The following is a 23189-nucleotide window of genomic DNA, read 5'->3' on the forward strand; positions in this document are numbered from 1 at the left end:
CAACACAGTGGCTATTTCTTATAGTATATCCAATATTCCCTCCCTCTTGTTCCCCCAATTCTACCAAATTTTCTCATCCATTTTCTGTGGCCAAGATTGGTCATCACAATTACTCACCATCTGACTTCCTTTCAATTACATTATTGTGGTGATGGTCTATATTGATTCTGCATGCTTAATTGCATTGGTTCATTCAAGTATTTCCATAGTTCTTTGAATTTCTTACATTTGTACTTTGGGGCATACTAGTATTCAGTTACATTTATGTGTGGCAATTTGTTCAGCCATTCTGTAGTCAATAGAGACTCTCTTTGCTTCTGGGGAAGGCTATGTGTCTTTGTTTGTGGGGGTTACAATGCTACATAAAAATTTCTGTGTTTATCTTTTCTTTCTCTTCTGGTGCCAAATGTGCTCTGGGGATTTTCCTGAAGTCCACTTTGGGCCTCTTTTATAAGGGCTTTGCTATTCTGGCCATAGCACTGATGTAATGCTACCCCTTGGAATGCTTGCCTACTGAACCCTGAATGGGTAGAGACTTGCCCACTCAAAGGATGAGTCATTCGACTTAGAATCTCCTGCTACAGTCCTCCTGGGGCTTGGTAGTAAAAGTGATCCTGGCTCATAGCCCAGTTGCAGAGACCTGATGTAAACAATAAATATTCCATGCTCAGCTCATTCTCAATAGCCTGTCTGTCCATTATTCTCCCATTGCTGAAGCACTGAGACCAGAGCTATGAGAACCATTCTAACAAGACACCCTGTTTGGGTCCGTGTGCCATTTCTCAATATTGGTAGTCAGCACTCTTAAATTAGAGTAAGATAGGGGGAAAAGGATCAGCTTTGGTGCATCCTTCTGTAAGAGCAAAAGCTTTCATTAGAATACCCTAACTGTGAAAGATGGAGATCAATGCTGTTCTTGGAATGGAAATCAAAATCATTTGATAAAGGTGTCTACACTGACCTCCTATTAATGTAGTAGAAATTTCTGCCACTGTTGGGAGACCCAAGGATTATAGGTAGTCCTAAGCATTTTACTTTGGGAGATCAAACTTTGATTTCTCAGAGATGAACATTCAGCTTTTGAGAACAGTCCCAGATGTCATTCAGTCAGCAGATGTTGGTGACCAGATGGTGGAGAGAACTCCAGCTGGGTTTTCTAAGTCAAAAGGTTCCAAACAGTTCAGCATGCTTTGAACATACGAAGTAAGTATGGAGAAAATAGAGGTGAGGCAATTTTTGTTAGAGGATTGAGTTCTATTAAGCAAGCATGTATTGAGTGCCTGTTGTATGTGATCTGTCAAGGAACATTTATTAAATTCTAGGCATTTGTGCAAGGCTCTGGGGTGCTAAGATAAAAATGAAACATTCTCTGCCTTCAAAGAGTTTATATTCTATCAAAGAGATAGCAGGTGTTATTAAAATGTGTGTGTGTATTTATGTACGTGTATGTATATATGTGCATATAAAATAATTGTTCTGGGCTGTATGGTAGGTCAATCAACAAGCATTTCTTAAGTGCTTGCTATGGATGTACCAGGCGCTGTGCTAAGTGCTTGGGATGCAAAGAAAGGTGAAAACAGATTCCGTGTCCTCACAGAATTCAAATTCTAATGGAGGACACAATATGCAAATACAAACAACATACAAAATACATGGAGAGCGAGTCTGAGGGAAGATTCTAGCAATGGCGGGGGACTGGTAAAGTACCCCTGTCCTTGACGAGTTTACTTTCTATGGAGAAATAATACAGCATGTATACAGCTAAGTAGTAAGTGAAAAGTTGTTTGGGGAAGAAAAGAGTATTAACAACTTGGGGGGTAAGGAGGCACGGGATCAGGGAAAGAGGATGTAGCACCTGAGCTGAGCCTAGAAGGAAGAAAAGGATTCATGTTGAAGGAGAGCTTTCCAGTTGTGGGGAGCAGGGGGTAGCCAGGTTGCTCAGCGGATAGAGCCCTAGACCTGGAGTCAGGAAGACCTGAGTTCAAATCCAGCCTCAGACACTTACTAGCTGTGTGACCCTGGGCAAGTCACTTAACCTCTGTTTGCCTAAATCACTGTAGAAGAAAATGGCAAACCACTCCAGTATCTTTGCCAAGAAAACTCCATGAACGGTATGGTCCACAACGGCATAAAGAGTCGGACACAACTGAACAACAGCAGCACCATGGGGAGCATTATGCCAGTACACAAAACTGAGGTGCAATGGAGAGTCCGGAAAATGACTGTCAGTCTGTTTGGCTGAAGTATGCAGCATATGGAGGGAAGTAATATGAAATAAGGCTCCAGAGGTCAGTTGGAGACAGATTGCAGCAGGCCTTAAATGGCCAGGCTGACAAGTTAGTCCATAGTCCTAAAGAAAATTGGGAGCCACTGAAGATTTTTGAGCAGAAGACTGGCATGGTCAGACCCATGTCTTATGAAGATTATATTGGCTTCTGTGATGCTTCTGTCTGTTCAACCCTTTTCCTAAGGCAAGGTGATTAAATACTAAAGAGGTGATGGAATGTAAAGCAATGAACTAGAAGACAGGAGACTTTAGTCTTAGTTCTCCTGCTCACACCCATTGTGTGATCCTGAGAAAATCACTTTTCTTCCCTGTGACTCAGTTTGTTTACCTCCAAAATTACAGGGTTTGGCCACATCATCTCTCTGGTCCTATCTAACTCTGACATTCCATCAATCCATACTGGAGTAATTCTTCTGACATTTTCAACTGTTCATACGCTTTACACATAGTAAATCAGTAATTATCTGTTGATAGAATGAACTAGCAACCTGTTAAGTCCCCTTTGTGATACTACTGCATGAAAGTCCTGGAAAAAGTCCCAGAGCAGGCTTGTTTGGCTTCCAGTGGAAAAAGCACAAATTTGGGAGAGGAAGTCCCAGCCCTTCCCAGGAATGCCTAGGAAGGAAGGAAGCCAGATGCTAAAGAAATACCCCAGGAGAGTGAAGCAGACAGCAAAGAGGTGATTATGGAATCTCATAGAATAGACAATATGCTTCGTAGGCACGCTGAATGTGTCTAGGAGAATTGTAAGCAGTAGTTTTTGTGCCTCGCACAAGTGCAGAGTAGGCAAATGACGTTGCATAGAATAGAGCCACTGGGTAGAGGAAGCTTTACCCCAATGGCGCTGCTGGCACCTTCTAAGTTTTGTTCCTTGGGGCAAAGCCCCAGAGGTCCCACCTTAGTTATGACTTTGATGCCAAGTGTTCCTAAAACTCCACCCTAGAAATGGCTATGGTGTGTCAGAGTCACCTGGCAGGGTTGATCTTCCTTTGAGCCTTGGGCTCTCGTCAGTGATCTGTGATAGGGACAGTGAAGAGTAGGAAGACAAGGACTGTAGCCCTTGTGGACTTGATTTACATTCCTGGCTGCCTGCATACCTCAGCCTATAGTTCATTCAGTTCACAAATATTTATTGAGTGCCTACTCTGAGGAAAGCAGAGGAGCAACGTGATGCAGAGAAGCCTTGATGAGAGGCCCCAGTTATCAGCTGACTTCTTCTTACGGGGGATTATGTGATATCCATACGTGAGCAAGAATAGGATCCATGATGTGGGATAAGATTAGTGACTCCTAAAGACAGTCATGTATTCAAGGGAAATGGCATCAGCTCCCTCCCCCTTTTCCTCATTCCCATTTAATTCTGCATAAAATGAGTTTGCAGTGAGTAATACCTGGGGTCTTGGAAGGAAAGAGGTATTATCAGAAAGTAAGGTATTTTGACTGGGGAGAAGGAAGGGAGGAGTTCTGCCTTGGGGGGGGTAGGGAGGGGCTTTAAAAATGATGACCCTTCTTGGCTTATGAAAAGATGGCTGGCTTTGGAGTCGGGGAATATAGGTTCAAATCCCAGTTCTGCCACTTCCTTTGTAACTTTGGGTGCATCATTTAACCTCACTAGGCAGACCTCAGTTTCCTCAGATGAAGTTTCAGGGCCTCTCCAGCTCTCAGTCCAGGACACCACAGAAATATTATCACCATTGTTTGCTTCTGTGAGACAATGAATCAGCAGCACAAGAGAATGCAGTAAAAATATAGCTTACTTGGATCTTAGCAGAGCATTTGGTTGGCATCATCTCTCAAGTCAGTCTTGTGGAAAAGAGGAGATTTGAGCTACATAATAGTACAAGATGTTTGATTTGTAGCTAGTTGAATGGCTGGACCCAAAAACTATCATTAATGGTTCAGAGGCAGTCTGGTATAGTAGACAGAACGCCCAAGTTAGAATCAGAGAGCCTGGGTTCCAATTCTTGCTCCACCCATTATTATCTGTGTAACTTTGGACGAGTCAGTATACTTCTCTGGGCTTCATTCTCCTCATCAGAACATTAGAGTGGGAGAAGATACCTCTAAGATCCCTTTCAGCTCTAAATGGGTGATCCTATGATATGCTGGAGAACATCCCAATGAGAGTGATTAGGATGGTGAAGGGCAATCTGAAGAAAGGAAGACTTAGGGAAAATCTGGTAACTGGATTCAGGTATTTATGTATCTGTCCCATGGATGAGGAATTGGACTCGTTCTTCTTGGCCTTAGAGGGAAGAATGAGCAATGGTGGGTGGAAGATGTAGAGTCGATAGTTAAGTTTTATGTGAGGAAAAACTTTCTAAGTATTTTGTTTGAGTGGTCCAGAAATGGAATGGGCTTTCTCAGGAGGTTGCGGGTTCTTGATGGTCTCCAGACAGTAGCCAAATGACCACTTGTTGGGTGTGTTGTACAGGGAAATCTCATTCTGCAGCGGGTTAGACCAGGCCTCTGATATCCCTTCCAAATCTGAGATTCCAAGAAGGGCTTTCGAAGCACAGGGTATCTACCAACCTCATCTCAGATACCTTATGCTTGACTGTACCTGGGGGTGCCCATAGAAGAGGTAAGAATGTGTCAGATACTCAAGTTCTGATGGAACTTGAGTTCCATCGGCTGGACCTGCCGATGTCACTCAGAATCATAGTGTGGCCCTGTTATTAGAGATGACTAAGGGAGTCTGGGGGTTTAATTTTGTTTCAAGTCTATATTTTCTTTCTTAACTCTATCTTTAAGCAGATCCTATTGCAGTTTTTCAGTACTTAAGAGTCATTGTATGCAAACCAAGGTCTGGTCAGGTGAATCATGATTAAAGGGAAAAAGACCAAAGAGGTATTCCAGGTTGTAGGATTCTGACTTCATGCTTCCTCAGCAGATAATGTTTTAGGAAAAAAAATGAAAAATCTGGTGAGAACCAGATTTCCTAACTGGGGGGGGGGGAAGAGCTACAGAAGGTGGCAAAGACCAGCCTGGGGCAATCATCAAATGGAGAACAGCCTGCTCAAAAGGAAGCCAGAGGAAAGGCTCCTCAATGTACGAGGGGCAGTGAGTTTGCTGGTGCAACGTAGAGCATGGAGAGGAGAGGGGGCAGATTGTGGGGGCTTTGAATGGCAGGCCCAAGAGTTTGAACCATGCTTGGTGAGCTGGAGGGGGCCACTGGAGTGTTTCAAACGGAGGAGTGTCATGACCAGATCTCCTAAGGAAAATGCATCTGGCAGTAGTTCAAAGGCTTGTTTGGATAAGAAGAGGCAGGGAAACATGCAGGGAAGACACCATGTAATAGTCAAGGTGACTGGTAATGAGAACCCATACTAGAATGAAGATGGTAGAAAGAGAAAGGAGAGAGGGGATGGATGTGACGGAGACAGACAGGATTTGGTAACTGATTGGAAGTGAATGATGCATGGGAGAAATCCAAGCTACTGGGGTGGGTGGCTGAGAGAATAGTGTACCAATGACCAAAAAAAAGTTGAAATCATGAGGTAGAAGAGCAGCAGGTCTGGAGGGAAGGTGATAACTTCAGTGTGGGACATGTTAAGTTTGAGGTACTGTTAGGACCACCAAGTTGGAACGGTACCAAAAGGTTGTTGGAGATGGGAGGCTGGGAGCGTGGTTGAGAAGTCAGGGCTAGAAATAGATTTGGGAGTTGTCTGTATAAAGGTAGATAGGATCTACTTTCACTATGCCCTGCTGCCTCCCATTGGAGTTAGTGAGATTGCCAAGGGAGGAGGAGCAGAGAGGACAAGTGGGCCAAGGACAGAAGTTGGGGAGAGGGGGGACCTCGAGAAAATAGACAACAAAAAAGCAAACAGAAAAGGAACAGAGATAGGTGAAGAACCAATAGAGTGCGGTGTCTCTGAAACTGAGGTGGAAAGAGTCTCCAGAAGGTCAGGTGGTCAGCAGTACCAAATGCCACAGAGATTTCCAAAAGGATTGGGATTTTTTTTTTTTAAGCCGTTGAATTTAAGCATTACGAGGTCATTAGTAAGCTTGAGAGACAAGCTTCAGTAGAGTGGGAGGAACATTCTACTGGAGTAGCCAATCACAAAGGGTTGAGGAAAGCAAACGATGGGGAAGTAGAATTTTCAGGGATAGGTACACTTTCCCAAAAATTTGGCAATAAAGGAGAGGAGAGATGGGAGGGTAGCTGAATGGGATAGAAAGAGAGGAGGAAGGGAATTTTTTTTTTTTAAGATTAGGGACACCTGGGCATATTTATAAACAGAAGGGAAAGAGCCAGTGGAAAGGGAGCAAAGAGTGAGTGGCTAGTAGCTGCAAGGTCCAAGAGAAGGTGGGAGGGATTAGGATCGAAGGTCCATGTAGTGACTAGCTTTATGAACAGCAGAGATACCTAGTCCTCTAGGTTTGGAGACCAATGCTGAGAAGTTTTCAGGCATGGAGGAGGGGAAACTGAGAAGGTGTTGTTTGATGGCTCGATTTCAGGGAAGTGTAGGAGGATAGGGGGGCGATAGAATATATTAGTAGCTTTGTCAAGCACCTGAGGGAGGTTGCCCTTTCCATCACCCCTCTTCTGATCTCTGGTAACAGGAGCCTGGGCCATGTTCATTTGATTTAGACTGCAACATAGCGCTGGGATTCTAAATAGTTTAAAGCTCACAGTAGGCCTCCAGGTTCCTTCGGATCTTGTCCACTTACACTTCATCTTGGTCCAGATGAAATCCTGTGCTTTCAATGGTAACTACAGACAAAAGGTGACATAGGGAGGATGCCCTGAAGCAGGCACAACAGGATTTGGATTTGGGCTTCTAGATTTCAAGCTAGAAGGGACCTAGGGGTACTCCAGTTCAACCCCATCATTTGGCAGATGAGGAAGTGGAGGAACCAGAGGAGTGAAGTAAGTATCTGAAACAGAATTTGAGCCTAGGTTTTTCTTACTCTCTATTCCCTATGTCAAGCTGCTTCTCATTCTTATTACATATAAACTCCACATAGATAAAATAACTGTATTTGTAATAATGGCAATGGTGCTATTACTGTTGTGTCTCTTGCAAGGCAAGATTTGGCCTCCTGCTTTACAGAGGATCTGGAAACGTGATAATTATCTTATCTGAGTATTTTCCTACCACACACACACACACACAAAAAAAAACTGGCTTATACTACCCAACTCACATGATGATATTGCTTCATACCACAAAACTAGCCTAACATTTCACAATTCCTTCCAGTGGGAGGACCCACCAGGGAAATTAGCATCAGGTTGGGATAGTAGCTTGGCATGTCTGTGGTATCAGAGCTACATATGGAAGCTACAGGACTTGGATTTTCTAGGAAATCTCAATTTCAAGAAAATCAAGTGTCTTTTTTTAAAATAAGGCTTTGCAAAAGCAGTGTCCTCTTCTAGACAATATGTCTTAAATTTGGTCTGCCTCCACGATACAAATGGTGTTCCTCAAGCCAATTTTATATATTACAGGAGACCATGGTTCTGAAGGATCTCCCAAAGGAATGAACATAGTACTGGGCTCAGTAGGGATGGTGGTACAAGGGATGAGGAAAGCTATTTTCCATTATTACCATGCCTTGATTTAACAGAAGCTCCAGGATGATATCTCTTGTCATCACTAAAGGATTGCAAAAGAGCTTAGACCAAGTTACTTGTCCTTTATGAGCCTCAGTTTCCTCATCTGTGAACTGAGGTTGAACTAGATGACCCCCAAGTTCCCATCCACCTCCGATTCTGTAATCCTGTGTGACCTTCCTAAAATGTGGCACCTAGAACTAAGCTTGATATTCCAGGAGAAATCTGTCTGGAGATTAAAAGTTGTTGGTCAAATTTCTTCATTAAGGTATCAGAGCCAAAGGAACCATCTGACAGGGAACGAGAATATCAGCACTAGAAGGGACTTCAGTTATTTAGTCCTAATAGAGAAGAAATCCTTTCTACACTATTACCAGCAAATGGGATTGTCCAAGTTGCTGATTTAAAATATCCCTCAGGATCAGAGATAGAGCCTGGAGTCGTTCCCTGGAGACATTCCTCCAGGTTGTAATACTGATCCATCATTTGCCTCCCTGACTGCTTGGTCATTTAGAAAGTTCCAAATCTCTCTCTGAGATGCAGTTCAACCGTCTCCATCCCCTCTATCTTGTCCACAAAGAAGGCATGAGACCTCATCGTACACTTGGCTGAAATCCAGATGTCCTTTGCGTGCAGTGTTCTTTTGATTCAGAAAAGGAAATGAGGTGAGTCTGGCATGACTTGTTTTTGAGCAGGTAAATGTGAACTTTCTGCTTGTTATCTCTACCTCCAAGGTTCTGAAGAGTGAAGTTCTCTTCTCTCATTACCGCCTTCTATCTTTTTACCTCCCCCACTTGATGAGGATGAAGAAGAACCTTCTCCTGGACTCTTCTTTGCCCACATTTTCACCTTTGTGCCTTCCATTTTTTCCCTCAATCCCTTCTGGCTCCCCCAGGCCATTACCCTTGTTGTGGTCTCACCTCCCTTCAGTCACTGCATCGAGTCATTTCAATACGTTACCATTCTCCATCCTCAGATCCTTTGATCCCTGTCTTCCCGCTGCTCCTGTACTGCTAATCCCTAAGCCTGACTCATTCCCATCATCTATTTTCTTTTCTCCTCCTCCCAAACTGGCAAGTGCTGCTGGATAATCTCAACTGGGCCCACAACAAATTTGGGCTACTTCACTTCCTAGGTCACTTCCCACACATCCTTTTATTGATGAGGCAGCTAGATGGCACAGTGAATAGAGCTCCGGGTCTGGAATTAGAATGACCTGAGTCCAGACCCGGCCTCAGACCCTTATTAGGTGTGTGATCCTGGGCAAGTCACTAACATGTTTGCCTCAGTTTTCTCAACTGCAAAACAGGGCTAACAACAGCACCTACATCTCAGGGTTGTTGTGAGGATCAATTGAGATAATATTTGTAAAGCATATAACACAGTGCCTGGAACATAGTGGGCACTGTACAAATGTTTATTCTCTCCCCCTCTCCCCCTTATTGACTCCCTATTATACTTCCCACAATGGCTGTTCCAAACCTTTCTCATCTTAGGCTCCTAACTTGCCTCACCCATCCTTTTTTCCCCCCCAGTATATGGACTCACTGCCTACTTTATTGAAAATATTGAAGCCATTGTCGTAAATGCCCTTCTCTCCTGTCTGCCATGCTTTGACCTCATTCCTCCTGTCCTTGGTTCTAGTCTCAGAGGTTAGGATGACTCCATCCTTTGCAAAGGCTACCTACTTCCTCTTGTGCCCCTGCTCGCAATGCCTATGGGATCAGAGTTCAGTGATCACTGTCTTGTTTTCTCTTCACTTTCTGCAAACATGTTCAGCTCATGGTACAGTGGATAGAGTGCTGGCTTTGAGTCAGGAAGATCTGAGTTCAAATCTGCCCTCAGGCACTTACCAGCTGTGTGATCCTGGACAAGTCACTTAGCCTCTGTTTGCTTCAGTTTCCCCAACTATAAAATGGGGGTAATAATAGCATCTACCTCTCAGAGGTGTTGTAAAAATCAAATGATAATATTTGTAGAGTGCTTAATGTAGTGTTTCCCTTGACCCCACCATCCTCTAAATCTGTAACTCAGATATCTTTTTTTTTCCTAAAATAGTCTAAATTTACTACCTCCATCTGCTCTCCAATCACTCACCACTTGTTTACTCTTCATTTCCATGCAGTCTGGCTATTGACCTCACCACTCCACTAAAAATCTCCCCAAGTAACTAAAGATGTTTTGATTTCCAAATCCGGTAATCCTTTCTCAGTTCTAATTCCCCTTGACCTTTTTGCCCTAATTGTCACTATTGACTATCCCCTTCTTCTGAATACTATCTCTGTTTCTCTGGATCCCAAGGCAGTCTTCTTCCCTGGTTCTTTTCCTGCCTTTGATTGACTCATTGAGTAGTCATCTTCCTGCTCACTACATGGAGGTGTCCTCTGAGGTTCTGTCTTCCGTTTTCTATAGCCTTTCTTTGGATGATCTTGCCTACTTCTATGGTTTCATTTATGACCCCAGTGCAGATGATTTACAAGCCCCCAAATTCTGTCTGGTATATCCAATTATCTCTGTGTCTATTAGATTTGAATGGCCCTTCCATCAAGGTCTCAACGCAAATTGAATCTGACTCTCTGACTCTCCTTTCATCTTCCCTACTTCCACAGTAATCAACCTCCCGGTCACCTTCCTATGAAAATTACAAGTTATCTTTGATTTTTACCTTTTTCGCACCCTACCCATATCCAGCCAGTTTTCTAATCCCATCAATTCTACCTTCATACTACTTGCATTCATTATCTCTTCATATATTGCCACCATCTTGGCTAGGCCCACTTCACCCCTTTACTCTATTGATATAATGTAATATTCTCTTCTTACCTGGTCTCTTTGACTCCTGGTTCTATACTATCTAATTCACTATTGCCAAAATAATCTTCCTAATGCACTGATCCTATTTGTGAAAAATACTGCAAAGGGATTTCCTTCCAAATATGAGATTCTGTGGAACCATTCTAGGAAGTTGGAGGTATCGCACATACACAAATTTTACAAGAAGTTTAGTGGGGAAAAGGAAGAGAAAGATAAGATACTAGCTAAATGGGGTAGAAGGTTCAAGTGAAGGCTTTTTAAGGATTTACTTAGCATGTTCTCTGGTGATAGGAAGGAAGTAGTATTGAAGAAAAGATTAAAGGTTCATGAGAAAGAAGTGATTGGTAAAGTAAGTTTCTAGAGGAAGCAACAGCAGATGAGAGCAGATGACTAGCTATGACAAAGATGAAGGTGATGTCTTCAAAAACAGGAGGAAAGGAGGAGGGAATGGGTGATGATGCTAGGAAAATTTGTGAAGGGGGTGGGAGGTGAGGGAGCTCCCTTCAGTTTTAGAAATAGAAAGCTAAATCCTCTGCTGCAAATGTCAGGGGTGGCATTAGTTTGAGCAGATGGGAAAAGATTTCAAAAGCTGACTATGAAGAATGAGATAGGGAATCAGTAAGAATTGAATGCAAAGATTGCTGAACAGTATCATTCTCATTCATTCAAGTCCTGCTCAGTGGTCAGAAGGATTTTTCCACGCTGTGCAGCAACTGGGTGGGGGGGGGAGCGGCTTTGTGCCCCCACTATGCCATTGTGAATGTGGGAAAGAAGCTACTCTTCAATGCAAAGCTTTGGCTGGTGATTGGGCATTTAGAGAGTTGAGGAAGGCAGCAGTGTGGAAGCGGGCTAGAGTGGGATGGCAATCCATGTTCTCTTTGGCACGAAAGCTACATAAACTTTTGTTTAGTTTGTAAAACCTAAGTTAGTCAAAATTCAGATGACCCTTCCCTTCTCCCCACCACCAGGATAGTTCCATAGGCATGTTATGTTCTCTGTGCCTTCCCAACCATCGACTCTAATTTGTTTTGTTAAAGACCCTGCAGTTTGTTTGGGGGCACAACCCTCCTTCTGAGAATGCCATCTATGAAATTGCTCAGCAGAATTAACCAAGCCTTTAACTTCAAGACGCCAGCAAGGCAAATTTGTATTTTCTTTTCTTTCAACTGTCCATGTGTTCATTCTGGTTTCACATTGCTTCATACCACTGGAGTACTCTGTCATTTGTTGGGAACAAGCTGGACCATATCCCACTAATGAGCCCTTCCAGACAAGTTGCTCTAGAAGAAGGAGATAATTGTTTCAAGACATGATCCTTTTAAGGAAAGAATATTTAACTTTGAATCCCAGTTCTTTGTATCAAATCAAGTCAGAAATGGAGGGTGAGAGGTGGGAGTAGGAAAGGGAAACTATGCTAGGATCGTTCACCTCCCATATCTCCCTTTCTTCTCCCCTCATCAGCCCTCTCTCCTTTCTATCCCTACCTCCACCTCAGGGACTTCACTGTTCAGCCCAGGGAGAAAGCTGCTGTTGAGCAGTGACTTTAATGTTCTTCATCCCTTTATGAAGCTCCACCCTATGCCTCATAGTTCCTTCAAAAATATCTGTAGTTTCATTGGTGTGGGTACTGGCATAATCCCATTATGCCAAATCCTTTCTTCATGCCTTTGCGCTGGATTCCCTACCCCTTCCCAGAAAGCACTCCCTCTTCAGTTCTGCCTCTAAGAATCCCTAATTATCAATCCCTAATTACCCAAGTCACAGGCTAACCCCTCCCTTCCTGAGGCCTTTCCCATTCCTCTAAATGATAGTGTCTTCTCTCCCCCAAATTACCACAGACTTTTTGTATGTGCTTTCGTATGTACTTGTCCGTATGTTGTCTTTAATGGTTGTGTGCCAAGCTGAAGAGCTACATGGGAAGCCCTATTTCTGTCCCTATGCTACTCCACAATCCAATCAATCAATAGACATTTATTAAGCACCTACTATGTGCTAAGCATTGATTTCTACCTTGTGCAGAGTTTCACATGAAATAGTGCCTTAGAATCTCAGGGAAAGGAAGTAAACCTCTGGTACTTCCTTGGGATGTATCTATAAAACTTACTTTAGGAATTGGTTCTTATAACTTGTCTTGCTTAGCTTAGAGGCTAGAGAGCTAATGTGCTTTAATCTAGTGTTTCCCAGCTGGCCTGTCCACATGTGACATGACCCAAACCATAAAGTGACTGGTAAGCCTCTGGCAGCTGCATCCTTTTGCCAGCTATAGATGTGGGCATAGGCCACATCTATAGGCCAGGGTGCATGGTCAGCCCAGGAAGAGAACCAGGATCTCTGTGAGAAATGAAGGACCTGGAGCCTTGGAGGGGTCAAGTGAAAATGAGGGCTCTTAGTGAGGTAGAGAAAGTAGGAAGGAAACCTAAGCAGTGAGCAGAACAAATATCACATCAGTAATGATAATAACTAGCCTCCTCTAGAGGCCTACGTACATCTGGTTTGAGCCCTACAAAAAAGATGCCTTAGGTCCATACAATTATCACTTTTTAACAGATGAGGAAATTGGGGCATTCAGAAAGATCGAGTACCCCAGGGATCCGTGCTTGGCTCTGAGTTATTTAATATTTTTATCAATGTCTTAGACAAAAGCACAGATGAGATCTTTGTTAGATTTGAAGGTGACACAAAGCCAAGATTGACGATTAACTCGCTCATTACCAGTCAGGATCCAAAAGGATCCTGACAAATTAGAGAATTGGGCTGAATTTAATAAGAATGACTCTAAAGCCTTGAATCTGGATTGAAAAAAATCAACTTCACAAGTCAAAGGGAGAAGCGTGATCAAAAGCCAGTTTATCTGAAAAGTATTTAGAAGTTTTAGTGGACTGCCTGGTCAATACCAGTCAACAATCTGGTAGTTAGCACTTCCCAGAAAAGCTAATACAGTTTTGGTCTATATGAAGAAAGGTGTAGATTCCAGAATATGTATGTGACAATGCCACTGTCCTCTGCCCTTGTCAGACTGTACCTAAATCCCTGTGTTCATTTCTGGGCATCACCAGTTAAGAAGGATGCTGATAATCTGAAGGATGTCTAGAGGTTGGTAGTTAGAATAAGATTGTTTGAAGAACTGGGAATGCTTAATCTGGAGAAGGAAAGACAGGAGAAACAGAATAGCTGTGCTCAAGTACTTGAAAACCCTCTGAAGCAGAAAAGGGAAGTGGGCTGGTTCTGTTTTGTCCTTCAGGACAGAATTTAGGACAATGAGAAGTTTTGAAGGGGCAGATTTAGATGTGGTGTCAGGAAGACTTACTTGGAGGAAGTGGATTCCCCTCCATTGAGGTCCTCAAGCCGAGGCTGGTTAAGCCATCACCCCTTGTTGGGTATGTTACAGAATAGGATCAATCCCTTACAACTCTGAAATGCTGTGATTCTGTGAGATAACGAAACCAGATTTGGACAGCCACATACTAACTGAGTAGGGCCCTTTATCCTAAAGCAGTTTAAGGCTACTGGGCTGCCCCCCTTAGAACTACCTGTATGACATTAGAAAAGCAATTTAACCCCTTTGGGCCTCCATTTACCTATATGTAAAAAGTGGGGCATTTGGACTAGATTCTGTCCAGCTCTGAATTCTCTGGTCCTGTGATTGATTAGTTAGGGGGAAATCTGGGTTCCCTAGACTTTAGGGATTCTTACTACCCAAAAGCTTTAAACCTCTGTGTCTAAAGGAAAAGCAGTATCTTTCATTTATCTCTTAGTACTTCAAGGGGTCCTGGCCCTTTGGCGGCTTCTCCTCCCTTTGGCAGGAAAGCATTTGTCATCAGGGTCTCAGTCACTCTCCAGGGTCAGTTCAGGAATCTTGGCTTTGAATATCTTGAAAAACAAACTGAAAGGCTCACTGCCAAGTGTGTGTCCCAGGCAGCCAGAACTGTAGGACTTCAAAGGATGGATTGGTCCCTAGAACTGACATGGCCGGAAGGGCTTCATGGGAGCAAAGGGTCTTGAGCGGAGCCTTTGGGGGCAGCTCAGTAATGCTCAGAACTTTTAAAACATTCAGAGGGCAGAGGCTGCATCATGAGGGGAGAAAGGAACGGACATATACCACAGTGTTTGACGAATCATGGTAGACCACTGGTAGGAGCAGAGAGATTCCAGAGAGGAATTGTGGGAAGTAAAACTGGAGGTTATTGGGAGTAATCCTGGTGTGAGGTGATGACAGTTTGGGCTGGTATTATTGGATTTCAGGAGAGGCCTGAGTAGAGTAATTCTATTGCAAGACCTTAGTTAAAATCCTGCTTTGGGCCTGGGTGTGTCTGAGTGACTTGGGTAAGTCTCTTAATTTTCTTAGTCCTTAGTCCTCAGATTCCTTAGCCTAGTTGACCCCTAAAGCCTCTTCCAGCTTTTGATCCAGGTTCCTAGGATTCAGAGATACAAGAGGACTTTGGAAGGCACCTCCAAGTCCAGCCTATTTATTTTAGAGATCATAGGTTCCCAAAGTGGGCGATACCACCTCCTAGGGTCCAAATGGATTCCAAATGGAATGATCCAGAGTAGCCTCAGGTGCAACTGGGGTGGGGGGGGACATTAATAAAAATAAGGGGACCGTAGAAGCATACGGATAGAAGAGAATTTTGAAAAACCATTCATACATGTTTCATCTGTTGTGTAACAGAGTTAAAGGTGTAGTGATTACGCTGTTTTCCAAATAAACACACAAAATGCAAGTTATAACCCATCAGTGGTCAAGTCCAACAATAGGTCTTAACAAGCAAGTATTGGCAGGTGAGCTTGTAGGACATTGTCAGGAACTCCAGCATGCATCAGCTGGAATATGTGTGTGTAATGACTTGTTTATGATACTATATGATTACATGGCATATTGTGTCATCAAAATTTTAATGCAGGAAAAAAACCACAAATTTATAATAAATTATTAAATTTAAAATGCAGCTTTTTTAATTTTTATTTTTTTGAAATGTTGCAAATTAAAAAAAAAAAACATTAAAGGGTTAAAGAAAGTAGATTTCCAGGGGGGTGCTGAGTATTTTTTTTAAGGGGGTGGTAGGCCAAATAAGTTTGGGAACCCCTGTTATAGAGGAAGAAATCAAGGCCCAGACAGTCATTTCCCTGAGGTCCCACATATCATGATAGAACCGGAATTCAAACCTGAGTCCTCTAGTTCAAAACCAGGACTCTTTCTTCTACCCCATGCAGGTGCCAAAGGTCAGCTAATCAACAGGCCTCTGTTAAGCCAGGTCCTTGTTTGCCAGGAACTAGAATAAACACTTTATACAAAGATAAAAGCAGACCAGAGCCTGCCTTTGAGAAACTGGCATTCTAATGGAAGAAACACCATGTACATATTCAGGTATATGCAAGGTACGTAGAAAGCAACCACAGGGTGCCCTGGATAGGAATGTACTAACAGCTAAAGCAGACCTATAAAGGCCTCTCCTACAAGGGGGTATTTAGGCTGATTCTTAAAAGAGACCAGGGTTCCAGGAGGCATGCAGGGAGAGCCTTCCAGGGTTGGGGGACAGTCAGTGCCTTTGTGCAGCATGGAGATGTACAGAGATGGGATATACAGTGTTGTATGTTAGGAGCTCATGTTAGGCCAGTAAGGCTGAATGATAGAGTATGTGAAGGAGAGTAATGTAAGAATTGAGAGAGGTTGGAAGGGGCCAGGTCGTAAAGAGCCGTCAAAGTCAAAGGACTTGGTGGATCAAGTGAGATTATTGTAAAGGAGCTTAGCACAGTGCCTAGTGCATAGTAGGCACTTAATTAATGCTTCTTCCCTTCCCCCAAAGGTTTAGATTTGATCTTATAAGAAATAGAGAATCACTAGATTTTATTGGGAGGAGGTAACATTTTCAGATCTAACTTTTTTGGCAGTTGTATAGAGGGTGATTTGGAGTGGGGAAGCCACTTTAGCCAGGAAGACCAAATGGGAGACCATTGAAATACTCCAAGTGGGAGATGATGAGGGCCTTAAATAGGGCAGTGACTATATGAGTGGAAAGAAAGGGAAGCTATGCAAGAGATACTGTGGAAACAAAAATGATTCCATGTGGCAACTGATTGGATATGTGGTACAAGTAAGGGTTGAAGATGAAGAACAAGTTGAAGATGACCCCATTGTGCAGATCTGGATTGTGGTGCCCTCTTCAGAAATAGACAAGTTCAGAAGATAGGTAGGTAGGTTTAGGGTCTTGTTTGAATGTGTTTAGTTTGAGATGCCTGCGGGACCAATCCAATCCAAAACTTTGGTGATGCAGTACTGGTCCTGGGGCTAGATTTAAAAGTCTGGAAGTCAACTGCAGACTGATGGTCACTAAACCCATAGGAATTGATGAGATCACTCAGTGAGAGTGAATTATCTCCTAATCAAAGTCAAAACAGACTGACATACAGAAATATGACTTTCCCCCTAGATGGCAGAGGGAATAGATGCTATTGGAAATTTTCAAATAGCATCTCAGTTGCTCCGTGCCTTGTGGGTAAAGAATACAAACTGAGTCCTCAATAGGAAGCCAGAAGGTGCTTTAAAAAAATAAATTTGAATTTATCTGAGGCCGCCGTCTCTCAAAATGACCTCGGACCTTTAGTTCCCACTAGTTAATATAATCAGAACAAATGAAAGGGCATCTTTCAGCCTGGGAAAAGGAAGATTTGGAGGGTAGCAGTACCTCCTTAAGGAACTTGCCGCTGTGAAGAATGGAGTGTCATTATTGTGTACTCTTGGCATGTTTCATTGTGTTTTTGAAGTGATGGGGAAATAGTTTTCTTGGTACTGGCTCTGGAGTCTGAGGACCTGAATTCAGATTCTGCCTCTGATACTTGCAGCTTGTATGACCTTTGGCAAGTCAATGAAACTTCTTTGGGCCTCAGTTTCCTGAGGGATTTGAACTAGGAGACCTCTATAGTCCCTTCCAGTTCCAAATCTATGAATCTGTGCCCAAATGGCTTGAGTCTCTTCAAGCTATCTTGTGTTTGTATTTCCTTGGATGAAATGCTTCCGTTTTCTTTCCTTTGATTGGGTGAGGGCGGAGTGGGGTGTGCTGTTAGTCATTAGAAAGATTGAAAAGAAGCCGCTTTCATAAAATGTTCTTTCCGACTTAGATGGATCACTGTGGACTGATTCAGAGGAAGAGTGCTAAATTTGGACTTGGAGCATCTGGGCTCTAATCCTGGCCTCCTGCCCTTGCATACTGCCTTTGTGGCCTCCAGCAAAGCTCTTTGTCTCTGTAGGTCTCAGTTTCCTCATGGAGTATGAGGGAGTAGGACTAGGGACTTTTGCCGTGCCTTCTAGCTCTAAATCTGTGATTCTAGAACCTTCGATTTCAGGGCTGAAATCTAAGGGAAGAGTAGAAGGAGCCCTGTCATGTTCTGAGTCTGAGAGAGGCGGAAGAAAAGGATAGGATGGGCATTTCTAGGAAAGGGGGGAGGGGTGGAAGAGCCAGCTTGTCCAACGGGTTTTTTAAATGAAGATTAGGATACGACAAGAGCTACTCTTGTAGGTTGTGCCCAACTACAGGCTGGTCAGACCCTTCGTATATCATCCTTATGGGTACTCTTGCTTCCCACTAATAGTGAATCTTTCTTTGTGGTAGAGTGTGCTCCACCCCCAGGTTTGGGGAGGGAATTAACATTCCCTTATTATTTTATTTATATATATATATTACATATAATATATCTTATATATAATACTATATTATAACTTTCTTACTATGTTGTTTCATTAAGTAAATTTGTACCAATAGTATTGCCTGACAAGACTAGAAAAAAAAAAACCAGACAGATTGGTGGAGTCTTGTGAGCTATGAGAATACAGACCCACAGAGTGCCTGGAATGTGGACTAATGTTTCTGGGGTTCCTACATGTGAAGGGATGGTGCCCTGGGTGCTCTATTGTGAGCAGGATTGATAAACTGGCCTGGAAAACTTAGACAAATAAATCAGTGAACTTGAGGCCACCCAATTTGGGCTACAGAGTGTTTTATAGTCCAGTTCGATTGTTACTCTTGAGTTTTATTTATATATTTATTTGCCTCTTTTCCCTTATTGAATAACCACATGTGTTGTCTTCCCCCTTCTTTCTCCCTTCTCTTCTCTTCTCTTCCTCTCTGTTTTTCTTCATTCTCTCCCCTCCCCCAAATTCTTCCCTATAGCCTCTTTCCTTCATCTCTTCCAAACTCTTAGAAAGCTTGCTCTGAACTCATTCCCCTACTTCCTTATAGCCTACTCCTGAAGATCTTGAAATGCTCCTCCCCCCCAAAAAAAAAGAAACTATTGAAAAAGTTCTTGCCAAAGTCACTAAATAAACTCCTTCCTGCTAACTTGAATGACCTTTTTTTTTTTTCCCTGTCTTCATCTCTTTGGCCCATCCATACCCTCTGCCATAACTGTGGGTCACCCTTTTCCCTGACACGTTACCATCCCTTGCCTTCGATAGCACTACATTCTAATGGTTCTCCTCCTACCCCTCTGACCACTCCTCAGTCTCCTTGGCTGCTTCTTCGTCCTCCTCCTGCCCCTTAACAATGGATGTTCCCCAAGGTGCTGTCCCAGGCCCTTTTATTGTACTATCTCCAACATCAGTCTCCCAGTACTTCATGCATCACCTCTATGCAAGTCACTGTCAAATCTATATCTCTACCCTCAACCTCTCCCTAGAGTCCCCATTCCTGGATTTTCTAATCTATTGGATACCTTCAGCTGGATGACCTAAGCTCGACTTGTTGGAGACTGAACTTAACCTTTCCCACTAAACATCAGCTGAGTGACAGACAGCACATTCAACATTTCACACCCTCTAGTCTCTCCTTGTCCCTGGGCAGGTTTGCTAAGAAAAGAGGGAGGTGGTTTCTCAATTCTGCTCCACCCCAAGTCCTTTTGAGTCTGCCATCTCTACATCTCACAACTGACCTCCTTTCTACTCCCATGGCAACCACCCCAACATAAACCTGTCTTAGGCTCTTGCCATAGCTTCGTAAACAGTCTTCCCCCTCTCCCACCCATCTTGCTATCTAGGTAGTCATAGGATCATAAGCTTAGACCTTAGAGATCTTTTTGTCCCATCTCCTTATTTTGCAAACAAGGAAACTGAGGCCTAGAGAAAATTGACCAAGGCCATAAGAGTAGTAAGTGGCAGAGGTCGGATTTGAATTCACATCATTTGAGTACACACAGATGAGATATTTTTTGTACTGTATCATTCTCCTTCCCAGTGTTCCTAATGTGCACCACCACCATGTTTCTCTTTGCTACCAGAGCCTGGCGAAGAGCCTTCTCCCTGCCAGGACTGGGGTGGGACTAGGGAGGGGCCTCCTGCAGCTTGGGGCCTTTCCTTTGTTTTGCTACCCTCCTGACATGAGCTGCTTTCAATGGAATCTGCTGGCTTCTTCTCAGGAGGGAAGCCAGCAGCTGCACGTTGGGCTCATGAAGGGCTCAGGTGAGTTTGGGGCGGGTCGGTCGAGATTCCTCTGTGTCGCTCCCACTCACGCTGCTTAATTGCAAACAGTTTGGTTGTGCCAGTGGGAGCAAAGCCAGTGGTTTGCTTTAGGGCACCTGCTCTGCAAACAACCAGGATTACATAGTAGAAAGAGTGAGAGTGAGGGACAAAGACGCAGCAGAGACCCAGGTTCACATTCCACTTCTGACTGTCCATGGGCAAGGCCTAGAATCATAGAGTTAGAAACAGGAGACTTTAGAGACCGTGTAATCCAAACCAAGAACCAGAGAAGTTAAGTGTTTTGTTCACTGTCACAAAATAAGCGACAGAGGGTGGGACCTTGGGTTCATTGAGCATTTACTAAGCTACTGTGTGCCAGGCACTGTGCCAAAGTGCTGGGGCCACAAAGAAAGGTAGAAGACAGCCCCTGCTCTCAAGGGGCTTAGAGTCTAACGAGAGAGACAACATGCACACAAGTGCTCTGACTGCACTGCAGAGCCCCACTGCTCAATGCATTTGAGCCTCTCTTTGCCACAGTTTCCCCATCTCTGCAATGGGTATAAGAATACCAACAGCCCTGATCTCCCAGGACTATTGTGAGAATCAAAGGAAATAATGTGTTTAACAACTTGTAGCCCTTTCAGCATAGACCACGTGTGTGCATGTATGACTTCTCTCCTGACCTATCCCACCCCTGCCCCCAACACCACCTCCTAGGAACGGTTAATTCTGATCCCCTGTCGGAGGCATCTCTCAACTCCTCCAAGCCCATCCACCCAGGACTAGCATCCTCCATTGTGGGATTTGTTGGGAGTGTCTAAGATGCCTTTTCTGACTTCAGGAATTGTTGAGCCGTACGTCTCTCGAGGCACAGAAACTGGAGCTGACGGCGGAGGTTTCCGAGCTGAAGCTCCGGCTGGTTGGCATGGAAAGGGAACAGAGGGAGCAGGAGGAGAAGCAGAGGAAAGCTGAGGTGAGTGTCGCTGGCACATCTCAGTCTGCCCAGGGTGCCCTGTGAAAGGCCAGCTCTTCAGACAGCCAAGCTGGAAGGCAAAGTGTGTTAGGAGCCCACAGGCCAAGTTAGGAGGAGACTAGCTGCTCAGGCTTTTTGGAAACACCCGTTTGGCCTAGCAGGGAATTTCACGTTATGCTCCAGCTACCAGAACAAGGCCAATCACTGCTGTCTGCAAGGCTTTTGGGGCAAAGTGGGACAGAGGGAGAAGGATGAGGAAAAACTACACGACAAAGTGGATAGAGCCCAAGGCTTGGAATTCAAATCTTGCCTCAAACACTTATTGGTTGTATAACCCTGAGCAAGTCACTGAATGTCTCTCAGCCTCAGTTTCCTCATCTGTCAAATGAGGAAGTTGGACTCCTTCCAGGCTGTCCTTCAAACACCAAGAGGAGAGGTCATTGTTGTTGAAGCCTGCCTCTTCAATGGAGAGACAGTGGAATTCGGGTGTGGGGTGGTGCGTACGATGTCAGCCACGGCAAACATGCTGAGCTGTGCTTTTTTGTATCCAGAGAAGGTTCTGTTTAGGGGCAAAGGGACAGAGAGGGAGTCATTAGGAAGTGACAATGACGTTTCCAAAGGGGAGGCACACCAATGAAGCAAATGTTTAAGGATATTTTTGAGAAACAGAATGCCATGGCTCTGATATTTCTTTAGCCGGAGTGCAGTTGATCCCCAAATGTGCCACTGTTGGCTGCTCTTTGGGGAGACTCAAATGTGTGCAAACAGGGTATGAGAGCTTTTCCCACAGCTTCTTGGACCCCCAATCCCAATCATCTGTGTGCTGAAGCAAGTGTGTATCTACATGCGCTGCTTCTCTTGACCTCAAGCTTTTTAGTTCTGGAAAAGGGAGAGAGAATTATTGCTGGGCCCTAGAAAGAACACTGGATATGGAGTCAAAATATTCTGGTTCAAATCCTATCTCCGGCAGTTCCTGGCCAAGTCATGTGGTTCCTTGGAGCCTCAGTTTTCCTCATCTGGAAAATGGGAATAATGGCATTATCATTTGCTCTCTTAAAAGCACTGTGTAAATGGAAGCAGAGACAGCAGCTGTGAGTAGTAGAAAGACTAATTAGTTTGGTGGAATTATGCCCAGACCCTCTTTCTGCTGCTTATTACCTTGAGCAACAATGTTAGCAATAATAACTGGCATGTTTCTGGCCCTTTAAAGTTTGCAAAGTCCTTTATACACATGATCTCACAACATCTGTGTGGGTTGGGTTAGGGATGGTGAGCAAAATTGCCTCATTTTAAAGATGAGAGAACTGAGGCCCAGAACAGGCAAATACCTTTCCCGTGGTCAGACATCTCCTGAGTGTCAGAGGCAGTATTTGAACCCAGGCCTTGCTGAATCTGGCACTCTCTGCTGTGCCATTTTGCTTTGTAAATGACTTCACCTCTATATCTGGGGATTCTTCCTCTGTCATCTCTCAGCTCCCTTGCAACTCATCTCAGTATTTTCTGATTTCTTCTTGCCCTGGGCTGTTTTTAAAGGACGATTTATGGATGCCTTTTATTTTGACACCGTGATCACTTCCCCATACTTACCCCACTCCCACGATATAGAACCTTCCTTTGCGTCTGGACAGAAATGTCCTCTCCCGTATCCTTGACTAATGGTCATCCAGCCGGAGGCTGACAACCTCCAACAATGTGGAGGGTGCTTTTGGAATGGGCATGTTGTTGGGAGATTTTTCCATATATCAAACTGAAATCTGTTCTTTTATGACTTCTACCCACTGTTCCTGGTTTTGTCCTCTGGGATGAGCAAGAATAATTTTGATCCCTCTTTTAGATGACATCTTTTAGATCTATTCAGTTTTCATAAACCCCTGGATCCAGGCCTAACCTCCACAGTTCCATCAACTTATCCTTGGGTGGTGTGGTTTTGAGGCCTTCTACCATACTGGTGACCCACCCTCTACACATACTTGTAGGCATGTCAGTGGCTTCTTAAGAAGGGGCCCCCAGAACTGAGCACAGTACTCCAGAGTGGTCAGACCAAAGCCAAAGACTGGGATTAAAACCTCCTTCATTCAATTTGACATTTAATAAACACCTACTGTAT

The 23189-nt window shown here is 43.9% G+C and overlaps 1 protein-coding gene across 13 annotated transcripts in view; it reads left to right on the plus strand.

Moving 5' to 3' along the window:
• The window catches only part of LOC114033991 (liprin-beta-2-like), a 198011-nt gene that overhangs the window by 124642 nt on the left and 50180 nt on the right, over positions 1-23189 (plus strand). For all 13 annotated transcript variants that reach the window (XM_027849625.1, XM_027849628.1, XM_027849629.1 and 10 more), the window contains one exon: positions 20951-21082. In XM_027849625.1, coding sequence (XP_027705426.1) covers positions 20951-21082 — 132 coding nt within the window. The remainder of the gene's footprint in view (positions 1-20950; positions 21083-23189) is intronic.

Source organism: Vombatus ursinus, unplaced genomic scaffold, assembly GCF_900497805.2.
Source record: "Vombatus ursinus unplaced genomic scaffold, bare-nosed wombat genome assembly UNPS02007822.1, whole genome shotgun sequence".
Taxonomy (NCBI): domain Eukaryota; kingdom Metazoa; phylum Chordata; class Mammalia; order Diprotodontia; family Vombatidae; genus Vombatus; species Vombatus ursinus.